The sequence below is a fragment of the Pseudoliparis swirei genome, chromosome 13 (assembly GCF_029220125.1).
Source record: "Pseudoliparis swirei isolate HS2019 ecotype Mariana Trench chromosome 13, NWPU_hadal_v1, whole genome shotgun sequence".
Lineage (NCBI taxonomy): Eukaryota > Metazoa > Chordata > Actinopteri > Perciformes > Liparidae > Pseudoliparis > Pseudoliparis swirei.
Window position 1 is genome coordinate 2,032,604 of NC_079400.1, and position 14,595 is coordinate 2,047,198.

The 14,595-nt window shown below is 39.3% G+C and overlaps 2 protein-coding genes across 5 annotated transcripts; one reads left to right on the plus strand and one right to left on the minus strand.

Annotated features, from left to right (window-relative positions):
• Positions 1-63: 63 nt before the first annotated feature.
• Positions 64-1,940, plus strand: vkorc1 (vitamin K epoxide reductase complex, subunit 1). Its single transcript, XM_056430223.1, has 3 exons — positions 64-327; positions 633-742; positions 925-1,940. Exons 1-3 carry the CDS (start codon positions 158-160, stop codon positions 1,134-1,136), a joined length of 492 nt encoding a protein of 163 aa, XP_056286198.1. The 5' UTR covers positions 64-157; the 3' UTR covers positions 1,137-1,940.
• LOC130203795 (integrin alpha-X-like) lies at positions 1,548-14,181 on the minus strand. Of its 4 annotated transcripts, XM_056430205.1 has the most exons (30): positions 14,073-14,181; positions 12,596-12,698; positions 12,384-12,481; positions 11,729-11,799; positions 11,497-11,611; positions 10,950-11,074; positions 10,625-10,773; positions 9,417-9,567; positions 8,818-8,965; positions 8,623-8,696; positions 8,380-8,500; positions 7,378-7,514; positions 7,137-7,283; positions 6,843-7,055; positions 6,623-6,756; positions 6,286-6,428; positions 6,057-6,214; positions 5,803-5,928; positions 5,532-5,605; positions 4,683-4,824; positions 4,493-4,591; positions 4,335-4,414; positions 4,166-4,252; positions 3,959-4,028; positions 3,779-3,877; positions 3,569-3,649; positions 3,311-3,421; positions 3,006-3,119; positions 2,815-2,925; positions 1,548-2,600 (listed from the first exon to the last, which is right to left on the minus strand). In XM_056430205.1, exons 1-30 carry the CDS (start codon positions 14,107-14,109, stop codon positions 2,511-2,513), a joined length of 3,408 nt encoding a protein of 1,135 aa, XP_056286180.1. In that variant the 5' UTR covers positions 14,110-14,181; the 3' UTR covers positions 1,548-2,510. The 4 variants fall into 4 exon arrangements, with proteins under 4 accessions (XP_056286180.1, XP_056286181.1, XP_056286182.1 ...); XM_056430206.1 differs by lacking the exon at positions 14,073-14,181 and adding an exon at positions 13,397-13,509 and having other exon boundaries at positions 12,384-12,698; XM_056430207.1 differs by lacking the exons at positions 12,596-12,698; positions 14,073-14,181 and adding an exon at positions 12,569-12,576.
• Positions 14,182-14,595: the final 414 nt, after the last annotated feature.

The following is a 14,595-nucleotide window of genomic DNA, read 5'->3' on the forward strand; positions in this document are numbered from 1 at the left end:
TGAAAGGCCGTGAACAAATTCTCTCGACCAATCAAAAGAGAATCTGATTCTTACACGTCATCTTGCCTCAGTGAATTGTGGAAGGAAACGAAATCTTGTTTTTTGTGGTTTTCTTTGCCCACTGGATTCATTTAAATTGATCTAAACGTGAATAAACATGGCGATGCCGAAATGGGAGAGAAAAGCGCGCATATTCCTCTGCGTGTTGGGTTTGTTTCTGTCTGTTTACGCGCTTCACGTCGAGCTGTCCCGAGAGAGAAACCCAGACTACAGGGCGATGTGCGACCTGGGGGAGTCGGTGAGCTGCTCCAAAGTGTTTACCTCCAGGTATGCTTCTTCACCTTCGTTTGGCTTTCGCAGCTCGTACCTGCTCTGTTGTGCAACATCACGAGACCCTTTTATACTTTAGCTATTGTTAAATCATTTTTGATTATTTGCTCTGTATGCATGTACAATCTGAATCTGTCATGGCACGACCCTCTTCATTTGCCACGTGTTAAAATATTTTGGAAGAGCTTCAAATGATTTTACATTCTGATAATAATAAATCAATACATAAATAATTATGGTTATCTTAATTCTCTTTTCATGACTGTATTTGTTTTGCCTGTTTCCACTTTCTTTTTTGTCAGATGGGGTCGAGGTTTTGGCTTGGTCCAGTTCTTTGTGGCCAAAGACAGCCTTCTGAACCAGCCCAACAGTGTGCTTGGCCTCATGTTTTACACTGTGCAGATGGGCCTGGGTTAGTCTGTCAACGTCTCCAGCAAATTACAGTGCCCTGCTTTATGATTTTAGACAAAATAAATCGTTTTTCATGCATACTAATTATGAGATACAACATTATATTGTGTTATTATTTATCAATTTCGACTTAGCAATATTACTTGTATAATCTATTGAACCATATTTGTCTCTTACTTGCAGGACTGTCTCTGTCCAAAAGAGCAGCGATGCTCTTGGTCTTCTCCTCCTGGGTGTCTCTGGCCGGCTCACTCTATCTTGCATATATTCTCGCCTTTGTTCTGGTGGATTTCTGCATGGTCTGCGTGTCAACATACATCGTCAACTTTGCGTTGCTCTTCATCAACCTGAGACGGAGGGCAGCAATTGAAGGAATGAAGGAGAAGGCTGCTTAAAAGGGATACTTGAGAAATTCAACACCTTGTTGTGAGCTGAAGCCACACTGGATATGGAAAGCCAATTCTCTCCCGTAGTACTTCTGCAGTGTTTTACAGTCAAGATTGTTCAGAGAAACAGGCTTGGAGATGCATAGCACAAGATCTATTGAGATGATTTTTATGAAGAGAAACATTTTGTCTCTATATTAATGTGTATTTGTGATGCATATTCCACATTTTGGAATATTACCTCATGTGATTTAGGCCGGTGAAACACTTGAGATACATGCAATGGCTCAGTCTTACCAGGAGATAGAGCCACATCATGTTATCATGCTGAGTGGTTACCAGAGAAGTGGAGTTATAACATACCATAGTAGTATGTGCATTAAATGTATGACAGAAAAATAACATGGATAATGCAAAAAGTCTTGTGAAACTCCACTTTATTCATTCTAAATTAATTCAATAACCTTTTTAACCAAACGTTATTGAGTAGAAATGAATATATAATGAATGATGAGTCAAAACCAATAATAATGACCTATTGAAAATATATTTTCAAAGAAATATGTGAATTAAAGTTGTGTGTATACTTACTCAAACCATTTGATAAAGAATACATTTCCAAAGACTGAAATGACTTTAAAATGACAGATTACACTGCCTTAAATTAAAGCACGCCACAGTTACACTGTGTGACTACTTTCACTTTGGTCTCTATACATTAACAATGTATAGAGTGTATTTTTGATTAATTTAATGTTATCTTTATTTAAAAAACTGTGCTTTTCTTTGAAAAATAAAGACATTTCTAAATGACCCCAAACTTTTGAACGGTAGTGTATATATATTTTTTCTAAGTGCTCTAAATTAATCACGACCATTTTATTTGAGTGCCCCAATTTTACACTGAAAAGCGGCTGAAATTTCAATGTACTGCTTACTTATGAGGTCAATTATTGAATGTCTATAATATAGGAGAGCGGTTCTCACTCTTGTATTATTATGAATCGATGTCTCTTTTTCCTGCTCAGACTTTCATTCGATTATTTTTTAGGGACCAGAAGAGGTCCAACTGTACAGGAAATCATCGTGCAACCTCTCGTCCAGACCCCGTGGTAGAGAACCTCAGTTATGAGAAATATTAAATGACAAAGTGACAGAGTGATTTCAGACACAGACTAGTTTGAACAATCGAAAGTAGTATTCTTCCTTAAAAATGTAGATTCCTGAAAATGCAAAATATTATGAAAAGGCTAGAGCTCTAAGAACAGATGACGTAATCAGAGTTGGAGTAGGCGCCACTGTAGATGTGAAACGGTTTTGTTGTGGTCAGCTGCAATCAGCAGGCTAATACTATGAATATCTTTGATCTGGAACAAGCTTTTGTTATTCTGGTGTGGGTGCGCCGTCATCAACCCCCGGATCCGCCGCATCATCGTTAATCATTTCCTTGTATTTACTCTTGAAAAATCCAGCCTAAGAGGGAAAAAAACAAAGAAAGTTAGATAATAAAAAACATGCATTATAAATCCATGTAGAGAATCAAACCCGATGAGAGATAATGTATTTCAGTATATACCAGGGCCTTGACCCACCTAAATAAAACTAATTCATGATATTAATTACACCTGTGTTTAACTGACTATGAAATGTCAAAATGGCTTCAATGCCTTGGAAAAGCTGTATATACCTTATACAGGCCAGCGGTGAGCAACGCCAGGAGAGCCAACCCTCCCAGGATTCCTCCGACAATCTCTATGGTAAAGTCCGGTTCAGCATACACTTCCACCTCTGCCTGAATCTGAGAGGTGAAGTGATAGAATGTGGAATAAAGTCAAGCTCTTGCTCACCCACAAAGAGGTCAAAACAATGTGTAATCACCTTGCGGACAGGAGGGTTGTTATAAGAACCCGTTGAAAAAAAGATGAACTGTTTTCTGTCGTACTCCAGACTGGCCGTGCTCGTCAGGAAGAATTTGGCAGATTGAAGTCCAATCTTTTTGAGGGAGAAAAATGAAGAGTGGGATGAGCCTATTGACTTGACCTTGAGTGATGTTACATTTCATTAGAAAGGGATATTTTATGGTCAGAACCAGTTGTAATAAAAATACTTCCAAATGCAACACATAGGCCTATAATGCTCATTAAATAAGAGTTCGTTTAAAATGATACATTCACATCCGTTACCTGCTCTATCCATCCAGAACTTAGGTTGGCAGAGATGGTGTACTTGTTCCTCTCCAGTCTTTCCATGTACCTGCTGCATTTGAAAACGGCACACCTGGCTACAGAACAGTCCTGTTCATGTTGTCAAAGAAGGCAGAAAGCAGAGCGAGCTGTATTCGGTCCGACACACTCCAGTCGGAAGGAAATAATAGTTGTTGTATCGAAATAACTCCAGTTAAATGGGCTTTGAAACTACTCATATGGTAGAAGCATACTTACCACTAACTTATTTTTCTGTATCTTGGCAATAAAATCGGTGTCATTGGGTTCTTCATCTTTGTCCCTTTGGCAGTCTGGAATCTAAAATACATGATGTCAGTTTACGGCAAACCAGACTTGATCCTTGTATAATTGCATCCATTCGTAGTAATGTATTTAACTGTAGTTAATTATAATTGGATATTTTAAGGGTTCAGTTCCGACACATACCTGCAAACGGCTGGAATCCAACCAGATGTCCTTATCACCGAGTTTCACAGGCACCCTGATCGCCACGGTTAAATTCAGAGCTCTTATATCATTTGTAACCTAAAGGAAGGAAAGAATAGATAAGTGTTCGTATTAAACAGACTTAATTAGCATTAAAGTGAAGTGTAAATTAAGTGTTACCGTAATTGAGTGTTGGACTGGTTTGTGCAGATTATTCTTGCCGAATGAGAAATTGCTGTAGCTGAGGGAACTTAACAGATATAAAAATAATTTGATGAATACTAGGTGATAAGATGCCAGTTTAAAAGTATTATTATAGTAGTTTAGTATATTAGTTATAGCAATTTTTTTAATAATGAATTTGGTTTCACACAGAACTACACATACCTTTCAATCGTAGCAAAAATGCTGTACTTCACATTTATCCTTTTCATTTTGTAGAGTTCACTTGAGCTGGAGTGCTCCTGATTCCCACTATAGGAAAGATGACATTATTTATGAACATGGGAATGGGACTATTGCAGACTTGTATATTGTTGCGGCAGCTGAGCAGTACCTGGTCGCATTTGCAGAGACAAAAATACTCCTGTCAAGTTTACTGTTAGTTTCGATCCCATAGGAGACAATGAAGAAAACCTAAATGACATAAAGGAAATACATCAGACTGCCTCCTCTGCCTCAGTGAGAGGAGATCATTCGGTACCAAGACCCGACCTTAGTGTTGCTCTTCAAAATCGGCATGTTAACAGTGCAGTCGGTCTTTCCTCTCGTTACGCCATCTTCACTGTCCAAGGAGTTGCACTCAATTCTTCCCTTCATTACAAACACATTTTAAAAAGCACCGTGACCGGAGAGAGCAGCGGGCCAGAGACGAGTCAAAGCGGACCTGATCCTGGCGCCTTACCTGCAGAACGGTATACTTCCTGAATGAGAGTCCGACCGGGTATGTGAGAATGAGATGGCTGTTGTAGGAGTTCTCCTCGCTGTTCTCCAATGAGACGGTGACGTCCAACAGTTCATCAATGCCCACTTTAACCTCTAAGGATCTGACAGATTGGAAGGAAAGAGAAATAGGAAGTTAGATGAAAACGAAAAGTTGAGGTGGATTCGTGGCTGGAGAACGCTGCGAGCTCAAGTTGTGAAGGAGAATTCATTGGGACTTAGGAAAAGACAACCTCGTGGCTGAGAGCATCCCACTGCACGACACGAGGCGACGTAAGCGTGCAACTGCAGTAATCATTGCCATGGTGGAGCTGCTGCAAGAATTTGTGGGTCAACATAATCCCCGATCCTTTTAAAAAGGATGGTCCTGTCTACTTTATGCAAAAGGAGGTGAGAAAGGAAACACCATTGCTTATCATTTAGTAGATTCAACAGGTAGTAGATTCAAAACACATCGGACAGGTGAGAATGGAGGGAATGCAATTCGTTTTTTTGCATGTATTTCATCATAAACCAAAGTACGGGAATGGTATTATACTCTTAAAGCGCCGTAGCTGAAACATCTGTGCTTTATACTCTCCTGTGGTGCACCCCGAAACTGTAAGAATAGAAATAAAACAGCATGTTGCGTGAGATATTTGGCTGTCTTTTCACGAATAATTAAAAATAAATTAAATTGTAAAATATCTCTAGATAGGACATCACAAAAAATAGGAAGTTGGAAAGCACTATTTTCCTTGAGTTCGCAGGAGGATCAGAAAAGTGACCGTATGACCTCACACCCAAACAAGGTTTTACTTTTGTAGCTCACCTGGTGAAGTTGAAATCCACTTTCAGGTTATCAACACATTTATTGTCCGAGCCGCAATTAATCTCGAACCCTAACTGTGGAAGAGAAAATCATGTAAAGCATGTTTGATCAGGAAGAGTAGACATGACAGTTGAAGTATGACTGCCTATGCTTAAACAAATAAATCAAATGCTTAACTTCATAAAGAGTTACAGTAATACTCTGACAGACAATAAAAACCATGCGGTAGAATTCTTAGCAAGTTCTTTAAAAATACTGAAAGAGTGCTTACAGGATGAAAGCTTGTTGTCTGCGCCTGCTGGGCGAGACTTGGACTTGGATTTTGGCCGACAGGTAAACCTTCAAATGCGAATTTGAGTTCATTATTAATCGGATTTAGAGAATCTTCTGGACAAGCCTGCAAGAAGAAGGTTGTATGTTTGTCAAGGTTCCAAGGAGATCAAACATGGGATGGTTCAATATGAGAAAGGCTGTTGTTTTCCAGTTAAAAAGGTTATTAAACGTTGTGAATGTCTAACGACTCACCTCGATATCAAATACCAAAGTTACGCATTCAAGCTGCTGTAAAACAAGATTAACTGTTCCTCTCATCTCTCGTTGTTTCGTGTCAACGTAGGAGGCCCGGTTGCTTGGGACTTTGCGGGTGGAGTCCAGCGTTAGATTATAACTAATCCTTGCTTCAGCTGGAACAGATAAGTGTGTCATTAAGAGGTTACTCTTTAAATAATTGAAATGACGGTGGAGCATCGGGTACCTTTCTCTACTCTCGAGTGTCTGGTCATGGTGAAGCAGATGGTCGCTGTGTTCGTCAACAGTGTCGAGCAGTCTGAGTTTTGAGTGGAGATTTGGTTTGGGCTGAACGACACTGTAGCTTCCACCATGACAATTGGCTTTGATCTGGAAATGGAGGAACACACGTTGGCTTTGTGATCAGGCTAATGCAGCAGAAAACCAAACCGGATCTAAGCTGCCCGAGACAATCCATTACTGGTGCTAAATGTCTACAAAGGGACTGGATGACAATGGAATGTCTGATAGTAGAATTACACTTGAGAGTAATATGTAGACAGAGGCATCTCGGATGGACTTACCGAAGTAAGACAACGGCGCCCTTTGAACCCACCGCCAAGTCAGGCAGAAAGTCATTACTTTGGTCAAAAGACGACTGACTGATCGACATGCCGAAGAACTTGAGTCCCGACCGGACTTCAGAGGCAGCTATTCTCTGCGCAAATAGAAATATATTTCAATGGTTCACAATCGTATATCTGGAGTACAGTGGGAAGCTGTGCCGTGCTGGATCTCGCTCACCTGTGAGTAGGCAGAATGTATTCCTCCTCCTCCTGCGCCGTGGAATATGTAGACGCCGCCTTGACCGTCGTCCTCCAAAGGCGCTCCGACTGCCAAGTCGCCGAGGCCGTCTGCGTTGAGGTCCGGCAGGACAGCGAGAGAAGACCCGAACCTTCCACTGGCAGATGCATCTCCTCTGAGGACTGACGGAGAGTCTAAGTGACACTCCACATTCTGGTGAAAACATAGGAGCGAGAGTTGATGTTTTCGCGGCCGCGAGAAAAACCAATAGATTCAGATAAAACTGTAACTTACCAAAGACGTTAAGGTGCAAACGTAAACTCTTCCCTCTCTGTCAGTGTCAATGAACATGGGGGCAGAGATGAGGATGAGGTCAGTGTAGGAGTCCAGATCCACGTCCATCGCACAGACAGCGGCTCCAAAATATTCACCAATCTGAAACTGTGATGGCAACAAATGATCAATAAAAAGAAGGAAAAAGTTATTAAAACATATGTTTCACATTGTCTTTCAGGCCTGTGAGTCCCTCTCGCACCTGCCATGGAAAGGGATCAATCCTTTTTTGATTCGTGTTTTGGAAAACTGTCATCACAACTCCCCGGTGTTGATATCTTGGAGCGCCGATAATTGTCAACGGGCCTTGCTTCGTGTTGGCGACGGCCATCGAGTAACCTGGAAACAAAGCCCATCCGTTAAAAGTCTCACCAACTGTGAGCAAATTGTCTATCTTTGAGATTTTAGTAATTACCCTTATCTGTACGGAAAGAATGTACACTACCGTTCAAAAGTTTGCGGTCATCCAGACAATTTCGTGTCTTCCATGAAAACTCACTTTTATTTATCAAATGAATGGAAAATTGAATAGAAAATATAGTCAAGACATTGACAAGGTTAGAAATAATGATTAATATTTGAAGTATTAATTGTGTTCTTCAAACTTCAAGCTCAAAGGAAGGCCAGTTGTATAGCTTATATCACCAGCATAACTGTTTTCAGCTGTGCTAACATAATTGCACAAGGGTTTTCTAATCAGACATTAGTCTTCTAAGGCGATTAGCAAACACAATGTACCATTAGAACACTGGAGTGATCGTTGATGGAAATGGGCCTCTATACACCTCTGGAGATATTTCATTAGAAACCAGACATTTCCACCTAGAATAATCATTTACCACATTAACAATGTATAGAGTGTATTTATGATTAATGTTATCTTTATTGAAAAAACAGTGCTTTTCTTTGAAAAATATAGACATTTCTAAGTGACCCCAAACTTTTGAACGGTAGTGTATATATCAGAAAGTATTTATCTCTGAATAAATGCATTGAATTGAGAGATTACGTAACAACATTTGACATCATATTTAAGTCGTACTGCTGAGAAGCGTCTTCATATTCATAGCCTCTCAGACGTTTGTAAAAACATCATGATTTCTGACTGTCGTTTCACATCTAAAACACAGCAACAACATACTTTCTATATTATAATAAAAAATAACGTATAAAGTAAAAGCAGCTGTTACATTCACATGCTTACCCAGATAGCTGTCAGCTTCGATGTTGGATTCATAGGAGCCCCTCTTGATGCCGGTCGACATCGAGTATTGGAGGTAGCCTCCTTTCCACACATTAGCACCAACAATAGCTATCTGAATGCCCTTTAATTTAAAAAGATGTTTAATTGAAGAGGCTTTCCAAAGTAACTCTCTTACTCACTAAATCTTGAACATATTTATAAAAGATAAAGAAGCATTGCTGGTGTTTTTTATGTTGTGATTACCTCAGGCACATAAACTGCGCTGAATCCCTCTTGAGCCATTTCCAGTTTCAGTGACTCTCCACTTGTTTGCGATCCTGTAACAGCAACATAAATGAGCACAATAATCTCTCATAAAACCATAAACTCAGATTTACAAGACTAAGATTGTACAAAGGTTAAAATGTGTCAACATTTATTAAAACTACACAACTATACCTTCAATGGAAAAGAGTTTGGCTTGCAAACTTTTCCTTATTTTTTCAAGCGCGTCAAAACTCTCCACTCGAAACACGTTTTCGTTGGGAGAAGATGCAATGATGTCCAGTTCATTTTTTGCATCAACATTGTTAAATGCGCCACCCACCTAGTGATGTTTAAAAAAAAGAGTGTTTGAGGATGCGCAACATAGTTCATCAAATGCAGGGGTCCCCAACTGTTTCCTGTGAGGGCCGCATAACTGTTCCCTTCTCTGATGGAGGTCAGTTTGTAACAGAACCAGTGAGACGATCGCAGGGTGCCTGAATGTAAACATGTATTGTTTTCCAGAAAGCAACATAACCAAATATTAATAACCCTTTCCGGGATCTTCACAGAAAAAAGTCAGGAAATAAATAACGCTATTTGTGAAACAAATATCTAATATCTAATTCCGTTCTATTTGACAGCGGCTAGTCTAGGATTTGTCTGGCCAGACTGAAAAATAAATCATTATGCGTCTCTGGTATTGTTCAGGGGGCCGAATGTGGAGGCGGGCCTTAGTTTGGGGACCACTGATCAAATGCTTAGATTCATCGATTTAAACCAAGGGAACTTACTCCAATAGCAAATCGAACGATATTTTCCTTCTCAGCTAACGCGGCTGCAGACGACAAAAGATTCCGGTCGTGGGACTCTCCATCGGTAATGACGATCAAGATTCTCTTCACATCTGACCTGGAACCTTTTGTTGGTGTGAAAACGTTTGAGCTGTAAAAAGAAAGATGACATTTCAAGACACCCTTTTGCAATGCCCTGTGTTGTGTCTATGGTTATTCATATTAACCATCGATAACATGTAAGTTTAAAAAGACCTAATACATATCAGGGTGTCTCAATCTTCACAGTGTATAGGGTTCAGTTTTGCTGTGGTGCCTAATAGATTTTAATCCAAGAATAATGACGAACAAATGGTTATATTTTCCACATAAATTATTGTGTTGTATATATTGACAATTCTCTACATTGCCAAAATAATCTAATTGAAATTAGACTACTATAAATCAATCTATCTGGATCATCCAGTAACAGTTAACGTTGCTATACTATACTTTTAAACTTTTACTTGATTAATTCAGGAAATGAACACAATAAACGTTTATACAGTTTGTTAATCTAAGCATTGTGGCCAAAACTGAGACCATTATTGTGTTCCCCAGGTGAAATAAAGTCATACTGTTAGTTAAATATAACATAATCAATTTTAAATTTACACTGAGGGGGTTTTGACAGCTAGTTGATGCATTCATGTTTTATGAATATTAAGTCCCCGTGTTGTTTGGTGTCTGATACTACAGATACAAAAAGAGAGGGTGGCCGTACAAGAATTAGATTTGTGTCTTTATTACATGAAAAAATAAAATAAAAAAATAAAATAACTTATAAACCTGATGCACGTACCTTTTTTTTTGTGAGCACATTTTTTCCTATTTTGAGAGCAGATATTTGCTCCCAAAGACTTTTTTTTTTGTTCATGTAATAAAGACACAAATCTACCTTCATAGCCGTGGTCTCAAATTAAATTTCATCAAAAGGAAGTTAGAACTCTCTCCTATTGGTGCATAGTAAAATTCGACCCATAGCTGCTTTAAAATGTTCAATTACATTCTCATGGGACTAAATGTGAAGACTTTTTTTTTATGCATCTCAAAATTCAAACTATCTTTTCAGCCTAGCTTAAACGGATTCAATATTTTGTGTCATTTAAAATGAGAATTCCTAAGCACGTCCTTCGCAGACGTAAAGTCAACATGTTGACGACACTTACACCACATATTTAATGGCTCTAGCTGTGAACGTTGATTGCCTTTGTTGTTGAATGTTATCAACTTTCTGTTCCCATGATCCAGTTCCAGAGAGAAAATCATCGAAGTAGAAATGGACTTTGGGATAACTGGAGAATTGGGCAATGGCAAACTAAAAAAAACAGGAAAAAGATATTTTAAAATATAATTAAACTGTGCTATTCTAACAGTCAACTCTTGAATTCAGAATTGTAACTGTGCATTTTTTTGTCGAAACAATCAAGACGTGGAATAATTATTGTATTCATGCAGAAATAAGTTCACAGGGCAGTGAAACCACAACGTTACCTTCGTGTCAAGAGGCAGGAGGGAGCGGACCAGATTTTTTACAAAAATCTTCATTATGTTAAAATCTGGTCTTGACACACTGCCAGAGCCATCCAACAAAAATGCAATGTCTGCTGATCGGCAGTCTGCCAAAGAGATTTCAAGTAACTTAGAAGTTAGTTCAAAAACATTTGTTTCCACGGGACACGTCACATAAAGATATAGATGGCAAATAAAATAAACTTGAACCTTGAATAAATGCAGCACCGTAATAGACATTTCAATAAATGGACAATAAATACGACGTAACAAAAAATCCCTTTTATTCTAATATGTGTATTGTGTTTCAAACTAGTATTTATTCACAATTAATGTTCCCTGAACATAAGTTCGTTCAGTCTGTGACTGGCCTGAAACACCAGCTATCTCCACAGCTACTGGGAAGCTGAACTGGGCCCACACACACCTGCAGCATTCAACAGCAAGACACTAAAATACCAACGTTACCTTGATTTCTGCAAAGAGTTTGATGCTAATTTATATTTTGTGTTTATTTTCCCATATTTACCTCCAAGAGAAGACGGGACAGGACCTGTAACTCGATTAAAACGGTCTATCTGGAAGCATGCACCGCTGTACATGGTGATACTTTTGCAGTCCTTCGGGATGGTTGGACCACACGCCTGAAAAGAGACACGGATAAGTCCTGAGTAACACGGATAAGACCTGAGTAACACGGATAAGTCCTGAGTAACTTTTTTTCACAAATAATTGTAAATATTTGCAGTTTATTGGCTCACCAACGTGTTTTGTGTGGAGGGATCATTTGTCATCGTCAAACCAAGAGACATGTTCACTGCAAAGTCCACCACTGCATTGAAAACACACATCAGGCAAAAAAGTCCTCTTGAACATCTTGTGATAACCGCTTCAAACCTCAGCTCCCACTAGGAAAGTACTTCCCCATGTTATCTGACAACTATTCATACTCACTGTTTAATTGACTGTGGCCAATTGTCATATGAATATAGCTATTTTATATTATTTATATTATCATTTTCAACAGCCTTAAATACTAAATATCTCCACGGGGGTGGCTTTAGCTCAGTGGGGTAAGAGGGCCGTCCTGCAACCGCAGGGTTGTGGGTTCGATCCCCGCACTACCCATTAGTTGCAAGTTGAAGTGTCCTTGAGCAAGGCACTGAACCCCCAGTTGCTTCCCGGGCGCTTCCCGGGCGCTTCACCGCAGCCCACTGCTCCTTAATAACTAAGGATGGGTTAAATGCAGAGAACTAATTTCCCCTTGGGGATTAATAAAAATGTATATTCTTCTTAACAAGTCATTATTCGATAATTGAGTCTCAAAATATGGAAAAAAGGAACTCAGGGGGGAACAGGAAGAGTAATATTCTTGTTTTAATGACTGTAATAGTTTGTGAAGGAGACGTTTCTTACTGGGAATCGATAGTTCACTGCATGACTCGGTGGAGCATTTATATATCTTTCCTCTTCCTCTTTGTGAGTACTGGTGAAGAGGAGCACTGACCAGCAAGCTGAGGAAATACAACCAGACGAACATGTGACAAAAAAAGCAAGATAGATACACAAATCAAACATTTCTAAGGCGAGTGTCGACCCACGTTCCACAACAACGTGCGTTGACTCACTCGGATGGCCTCTGGACCACCTGGTACCCGAAACCTGCAGCCGGCTGAGTCAGCGTCCTCCAGGCCACGGGCTCGATGTTAAAACTAAGTGTAGCTTTTAACACTGAGGAATGACGAAAAAACAACATGATGTCGAGCCACACACACACACACACACACACACACACATGAAGAGGAGCTCAGAGATCATGTCAGGAAGTCAGTGTGTGTGTCATATTGACAATTGTATGGCAAAAAGAATAAAAGGACGACTTAATTTGCATATTTTTTGGTTTATGGGAACATTTATTGTATGTGCGCCACATTTAGAACTTTTGTATTGATGTCTGCAACCGTGTCTTTTACTGATACGCCAACAATTTCCTATTGAAAAAATGCCCTAAATCAGAATTCATTTAAAAAACGGATCCAAAATCAAATCTTTGAGCTACATTTCTGCATTTGTGTTTCTTTTGTATTCTGATAATCTGTTACATGTTTTCGATTCAATTCTTTAATAGCAGAAACAAGACTGAGGGATACGACTTTGCATTGCAACAAAAGGAAGTTGTTTCTTTCTTTGCCTTCACGTTCGTCCCTTTTCTCCTTTTTTGGCCACAGGGTTTTCTAAATATGGTCAAAATGTTACTCGACTGCCTGAAAACATATGTCCTAGTTGCTCAAGCTTGCAGGAGATTATGTGAATATTCCACTAGATCTGTTGAAGCTCAGCTTACACTGCGGCTCCGTCACCTTTGAGAGACATTAAATCATCTTGGAGCACATATCAAAGTCTGACAGAATGTCGTCATTTTTGCTGACCTTTCTCCAAAATGAAATGCCTAAAAAAAGACACTGTTCAGTCAGCATGAGACGAATGCTCTCAGGTTCTGCTTTTTCCTCTGACCAGCATCAGGGAACTTTGGCCTTCGTTGCTTCAGAAAGACAGAATTGGTCTATTATTTAATAGATCTGTGTTGTGTTATAGGTTGAAATGTTTATTGTAAATTAATCACTTAATATATACTGAAAATAAACTCAAAGAAAATATCTCTGCGGTGGCTAAACAGATGTAACGTATGAATATATTGATTTGAATGTAGGGTGTTTCATTCAGGTTGTTATGGGTCAAGGAACTCGTATTTAGGATGCAGGCAGGGTTTAGGTGTGTTTAAAAAATCATTTTTAATATTACATTTTAAAGATGAAGAAAGCTTTATAGGGTGGGAGTAAACTAAGGTGGATACTTTGAGACAAGTCATAGATTATGAAATACAAATGGATAATCTTAACTGTTTCTACATAATACTGCAACTCCAGTTATTCATCTTTTAGCCCTCATGGTTTTTAAAATAACTCAAATGTATCTGTGATAATAAGTTGTCGGAACATAACTCAGTAATAAAATGCCGTTCAAAGAAATTATAGGATCATATTTTCACTGCTTGCAGAAATATATTCTGAAGAGACAACATTAGGATGTATAAACTTGTCTTACCTGACACAAATACAGCTGTAGTAATTCTCCAGTCCATTGTGTGACTCCAGTCTAAAATACCGACGGCATTAAGGATCCTCAGAGCTCGTACACGTTTATTTTGAAACGATGGTAATGTCTGACGACCTTCTTCACCAATGAAAGTGCGGAGGAAGCAACATGCAGAAATCACAAGGTGACAGTGCCACGCGAAGACAGCCAGTTAGAGGAACTCTCTCGTATAGGAGGGGTTACCACATTCTCTGTTTTATTTGACCACACTCTGTGTTCACACTTGACCTCACAAAGAGGAGATATTGTGTCATGTTGATACCATCAGCCGAGCACACATGTGTCCACACGTGAAGTGGATGCTGACACTATTGGTTGCAAGGCTGAAAGTTAAGAAACCAAACCGAATCAAACCGTACCCCTAACCACCCTCTCTTTTAGGTTTGGTGCTAAATTCCTTGCTGAGAAACGTCAGCTATGGAACGAATAAAACACAAATGAGCTCTTATGAATGTAAACATGAATTAGAAGA

What these genes read in the sequence shown, in the direction of transcription:
- vkorc1 (XM_056430223.1), top strand. Translation starts at nt 158, where the DNA reads ATGGCGATGCCGAAATGGGAGAGAAAAGCGCGCATATTCCTCTGCGTG. An exon ending in TCCAAAGTGTTTACCTCCAG is followed by an intron (nt 328 to 632) that starts GTATGCTTCTTC and finishes CTTTTTTGTCAG; the next exon opens with ATGGGGTCGAGGTTTTGGCT. An exon ending in CACTGTGCAGATGGGCCTGG is followed by an intron (nt 743 to 924) that starts GTTAGTCTGTCA and finishes TCTTACTTGCAG; the next exon opens with GACTGTCTCTGTCCAAAAGA.
- LOC130203795 (XM_056430205.1), bottom strand. Translation starts at nt 14,109, where the DNA reads ATGGACTGGAGAATTACTACAGCTGTATTTGTGTCAG. An exon ending in TACATTCTGCCTACTCACAG is followed by an intron (nt 6,757 to 6,842) that starts GTGAGCGAGATC and finishes CTATTTGCGCAG; the next exon opens with AGAATAGCTGCCTCTGAAGT. An exon ending in GGCGCCGTTGTCTTACTTCG is followed by an intron (nt 6,429 to 6,622) that starts GTAAGTCCATCC and finishes CTCCATTTCCAG; the next exon opens with ATCAAAGCCAATTGTCATGG.